The sequence below is a fragment of the Anguilla anguilla genome, chromosome 7, assembly GCF_013347855.1.
Source record: "Anguilla anguilla isolate fAngAng1 chromosome 7, fAngAng1.pri, whole genome shotgun sequence".
Classification (NCBI taxonomy): domain Eukaryota; kingdom Metazoa; phylum Chordata; class Actinopteri; order Anguilliformes; family Anguillidae; genus Anguilla; species Anguilla anguilla.
This window is the reverse complement of record NC_049207.1, coordinates 15,174,591-15,180,324: the sequence shown is the minus strand read 5'-3', so window position 1 is coordinate 15,180,324 and position 5,734 is coordinate 15,174,591. Positions and strand designations below refer to the sequence as shown.

The following is a 5,734-nucleotide window of genomic DNA, read 5'->3' as shown; positions in this document are numbered from 1 at the left end:
CTTGAGTGTCTTAAGTTAATAATGATCATGTGATCAATGGTCAGTCCTTTGTTTTCCCACTGCATTCGACAGGTAAAAGTTTTTCATCAAATGAATGCGATTTGTGCATTTTTGTGAAGGATATTACTACTGTTCAGTACATCAAAAAATTCCACTTTGTAGTAAATTTTTCATTAAATTATATCATAGCAAACATCAAAATGTGGGGCTCACTCAAATCATACTGTCTTGTGTTTCCACACACATAAGAAGCAAATGTTTTTAAATTCCCCATGGTAATGTACTTCTGCAATCAAATTGCACCAAAGCTGATCAATATGTGGGTGTTATCCAGCGGGTAAGTTTATCATGCATATACATTGTGTGCGCTGTAAGTATCAATTATTAATTGGAAATCCACACCAAACCTCTACAAGATCCAAAATAAACAATCTGTTTATTACAGAAATTTGGTATAGAAAATGGAAGATTTACAGTCTCACTGATATTCCGTTAGAAAGAACTCCAGTTATACAATATGACAAAAGTGCAGTGATTTTCAGAAATCATGATAAGAAATTAAACATTATTATTTGCCATATATTCACAGAAGTGCTACAATAAAAGGAATGTAATCTCCAAAGGGGGGAAAAATATTTTAAAATTGCACTGAGAAACTATTGCAAATTCGGAATGTATAAATAGTTATTTTGTGTGAATGTGTATATACTCTGTGTATACACACACACTTCTATATACACATTTGTGCATATACACACATTTTTATATCTTAAAAAAGTTTAAGCTGAAGTAGCCTTGGCTTTTCCCACAGCACTGTCTCCACATGACTGTTGGCTTATTTAAATCTCTTTCTATATAAATTCCATCTACCCAGTGATCCATTGGTTGATTATTCCAGCAGATATTCTAGAAATGTACATAGGACATTTCATGGTATTCATCTAAAAGAATTAACTAATCAGTTCTTAATCTAGAAGAACTGATTAGTTCTGTTGCCACCCATAAAACCACAAGTTCTATGCGTTATAGTTGGAAAATGGCAGCAGTCCTATCTAGAGTAATGACATCACATGCGTGTCTACTCACACCTGAGATACATTGCCTTTTTCCACATGCCATATAAATACATTATAGGCTCAGAAGTGCAACCCTGCATGCAAAACATGGTGGCAATATCAAAGCCTTCATATTTAAAATTGTTTCTGAACGATCTTATGAAATGGTTCTATTTCATCAAAATGCTTCCATTATCTAATAAGCTCAAGAAAGGTACAACCTGATCACATTTAACAGCTTCTCATTTTGTGAGCGGCTCTTTAAGGCATACTTGATATTCACTCATTCATTTCCCAACATCATGAAAATACAAGTTGGCACATATACACAACAAAACTACTGAACCCAGGATATAATAGATCAGGTTCCGGAATTTGGGCTCCAGATCTCCTTGACGATACCAGAATATCTGTAAAAAGAAGATCATTTTTATCAGCAGTTCCGAAATTATTGAATATTGAATATTTCAGTTCATCAAAATAAAATGATTGCCAAGTTCAGCAAAGGCATGTATGATTCAGCACATTGACTAAATAAATAAATAAATAAATAAATACTTACTAGAACCAGAACTGCACCACATATCATTAGGATGCAGAAGGTAAAAAAAATATTCAATGGTCTTGGAGGTAATGAGGGAAAGACAAAAGAACTAATAATGGTTACCTGAAAAAGAAAAATTAAAAAGGGAAACTGTTATTTTATTCTTTACATAACAGCTTCATTTTTCATGTTTAATTTAGTGAAAAATTCCATTGACCCTTTCTGGCAGCAGATACACAAGCCATCTTTCTGTGAGCTGGGAGCACAAGAATAAATAGAAAAAGCTCCTGAAATCCTGACAGTGGGTTGCTATGGACGGACCATTTCAAAACCATGGTCAGATTAGATGGATACATTGATCTAATATAGAAAATGGTCCCTTGAACTAGACGACTGAATAAGTGGCTGAAACAAATGCAAAAAAAGTAGTTCACCAGCACAATAACCAATTTGTTCTTGGTCAAAAGGTGTACATTGCATATACTTACTAGAACTAGTAAAGATGTGAGTCCGCCCACTACTAAATTGACAATTCGATCCTGGGGGGAAAAATGAAAGAAAATTGGTTGGATATACCATTTTAAAGTCATCTTGACAGCAATTCTAGTCTGTGGAATAAGCATTCAGTTCAGCTGAATGGAACTATAAATTCTTACAAGAATGAGAAACTAATTTCCAATAGCTTGCATCCATTCACTCAGTATTTTTTTTGCACTAAGCAAGTGTGGTTCCATGCCTGTTCATGAAGCATGTCAAACGGCACAGCCATTGTGTCTTTTCCCCATCCAGGGCTTCACAAACATTTTTCAGAGAGCACACAAGTATTTTTCAGAGCACACTAATATACCATATCCTTCTACAGAAGCACACGACAGCCCATTCATACCCTGGCGGATGTCTCCCCAAACAAGGGCCTGTTATCCAGTCCGGCTGTCCCATAAGTCCGAGTTGGGAAATCGTCCATTTCTGCCTTTGAGCTGCAAGAGGCCTGTGGAGGAGGGCTCTCAACAGCAATGCTCCCTCATGGGGACACCTAGAGCACGTGTCTGTTCCTCTGAAGAGATGAACATTCCTCCAAGAGCCACAGGCCAGATGTTCTCGGGGGGAGAGGGAGGGCCTTAGCTGCAGTACATTGTTCTTCTGGGTGGACTTCCTGAAAGGGTGAAGGGAACAGTTTAACTTATCATAGTTACAATATTGCTGTTGCTGAGATTCCATGGTGTCATTTTGGGGGGGGGGGGAAAGAACAGCTGCCAACAGAACAGTTTCATTAATGTGGTTTATTACTGTTGTTCAGGTGATTTATAAGGAGAGATGAAATCAAACTGCCAGTCATTCTGATTTAAAAACATCACAACTTGCTAAGAACAAAACAGCTGTACAGTTGTGCATGTTGTGCAGTTGTCTCACTCACACATATAAACTACATACTGTAGGCAAAGGAACTGCCTTTTGTCATAGTGGGCAACAATTGACCCATAACACAAATCCACTGGCCTGACTCAATATGAAAATGTGAAAAATGGTACCCACCATATCCCCGAACAGGACTCAACAATAAGACCTTGCAAAATGGATTTCTTCCCTTTAGTTCAGTCACTTTTATGTGTGTGTGATGTCATAAACCTGAATTAACTATGCCCTTAGTCCAAAATCACACTTCCTCCAAAATTACACTGTGGATAAGAAGCCACAGGAAAGTGAACTGCAAAAAATTTGACACACCATTGGTGCTAGCAAACTTTGCCTTTCCTGTGCTCCCATCATGCACATTTCCTGCATCAAGGGCCAAAACATTCAAAGCTTAAAACCTTGATTGCTTAAACAAAGTAACATTAAAATGACTTGACCCAAGGCACATTGACATTATTTCCTTGTTATGGTTAAAACAAATATTTAAAATATAAAAATGGGTGTGAGATCAATCATGTTAACTATAACAGGAACAAAATGATTTAGTCTTCAATGTAAATGAGTAAAATAACATACAAAAATACAAAAGTAAAACTACAATACTTGAACGTGATTATCCAACTATTGAAAAGGAGAGCAGGTAACTCCCGACACATTAAAGTTCGGTAGAATATACATCTCAAATAAATTACCTGTAATAACTGCCTAAACTGTGCTGGATCAATACTCGCTCCGTCAGATGGCATTTCTGGGTAATTCGCCATACACTCACAACAAATGACAAGGCACGAGGAGTGACTTTTTCAAAGGGAATAAATTAATTGTAAGGACTGCCAAATGTAAGCACGGTCGTAGCTACTCAGTAAGCCTGTAAGCCTTTCATTTAAAGACCTTGTTTTAAACCGTGTATGTATCAGACAAACCAAATAGCACAACACAGTCGTGATTTCACTGACCTCAGTACCTAGGCTAGCTAACATTAGCAGGTAAAACTTAAGGGTGGCTACTACTTGAGCTGGATAGCGAACGACAACTTAAAGTTTAAATAACTCAGCCTGATAAGCACAATTATGCAACGATTGATTGAACTGGAAAATACAAAAGACAAAACTGCCGTTTTGTAGCCATCATGAGCCATAAAACATTTCGTTTGATCTAGCCACGGTCGTACGTTACCGTTAGCTAACTACATTAGCTAGCACCTAGCTGCACTAATTTATCTGCTTAAACGAATGACAGATTTTAAGGAAGAGAAACTAGTTTGACGCTGTTTTAGACTTGTTTACACGCTGGCTATCCAACACTTGAATCATGTTAATTATACTCAATGTATTACTAATGCACGTAAAGGTCTGGCAAAACTATGTAACTATTGCTAGCAAGGTATGGTATGTGCTTAACGAAAATAGCTAGCTAGCTAGCTAACGTTAGCGTTATGTACAAGAGACTAACAGCTGTGAGAGTACATACATAATCATGTCAGTGCATCGCAAACGAAATGTCAGCGAACTCACCAGATAAAAGACGTGTAGGTAACGTTAGAATTTCTGTTTTGACATTCAGTAGGTAGTGCTAGATTATAACTACCGTTATTTGCATGGGCACAACTTTGAACGCTGCCTTGTTAGCAATCGAACACTGAATCAGGTCAAAGGTTAAAGGGGACTGCCTTTAAAGGGGATGTTGACAAAATGGCAGTTTCGGCGGAAAACGTATAAACCGTGAATATGACTGGCAGTGCTGTTATAAAATAATAATAATGTTACCTCCAGTATTAACACACTTAATATAATTGGAAAACTGTTCACCAGTAAAACATTTGATTTAAGGCATGCCTCCTCATCACTTCTATTTAAAGTAGCCAAATTGCCTTAAATTAATATATCTGGCTTCTTTTTGCAAACTGCCAAAGTACATCAAGGACAGTTGTGGTTACAGTGTATTGTGTTGACGAAAAATGGGATTGTTCAACAGATCCCGAGTCTACCCAAATCAAAATGTTGTGGTGGCTGCTGCCATACATGTGCAATACCTTGCAACATGTCCACCCACTACAACCTGGAAAATAGATAAACAGCTTGTCTTTGAACACTGAACAGTACTTAGTTCCAAGTTATGTGGACTTTGGTCATTCAATTTTACTCTCAAATGAGTAACACAGTAGGGCATAGAGTAGGACAGGGAGTAGCTGCAGGTCTTACAGCATCATCAGCCAGCCTCAATATCATGTGTGAGAGAGTCCTATTCTCCTTTTTTCATTGTTAAACCAAATTATACAATGTCATAAATGCACTCACACGCATTTAATGGACCTGACAGTTACAGAGGTTTCCATTTTCTTATGTAAACAACCTTGCTATCTGGTAAAAATGAAGAATAAAACAACACAGGTACTACCAAAACAACATCAAACTCACAATAGCAACGTCATAAACACTTAAATTGTTCCTGTACTGACAAAGTTATACATGAAAGGTTACCTACCTGCTAAATGCAAGTACAGTGGTGACTGACTATTGCTACAGAAAATAGGTCCTATACACAGTATGTACTTGCACCAGTCATGTTAAGGAAGAATAGCCACAGTGGGCTTGTTTGGCAGATTTTTTGTTTAATCCCAGCCTAAAGCTTAGAAAACCTCCTACTGATATCACATGATAAATGTGTGACAGCTATTGGCACACAGCCAGCCATAATCCCTCCTTATATTTGAGTATGAAAC

The 5,734-nt window shown here is 37.4% G+C and overlaps 1 protein-coding gene across 2 annotated transcripts; it reads right to left on the bottom strand.

Moving 5' to 3' along the window:
* Positions 1-410: 410 nt before the first annotated feature.
* tmem243b (transmembrane protein 243, mitochondrial b) lies at positions 411-5,613 on the bottom strand. Of its 2 annotated transcripts, none has more exons than XM_035427102.1 (5): positions 5,497-5,613; positions 2,486-2,752; positions 2,088-2,138; positions 1,618-1,722; positions 411-1,465 (listed from the first exon to the last, which is right to left on the bottom strand). In XM_035427102.1, exons 2-5 carry the CDS (start codon positions 2,561-2,563, stop codon positions 1,343-1,345), a joined length of 357 nt encoding a protein of 118 aa, XP_035282993.1. In that variant the 5' UTR covers positions 2,564-2,752; positions 5,497-5,613; the 3' UTR covers positions 411-1,342. The 2 variants fall into 2 exon arrangements, with proteins under 2 accessions (XP_035282993.1, XP_035282992.1); XM_035427101.1 differs by lacking the exon at positions 5,497-5,613 and adding an exon at positions 4,527-4,679.
* Between the last annotated feature and the right edge of the window lie 121 nt (positions 5,614-5,734).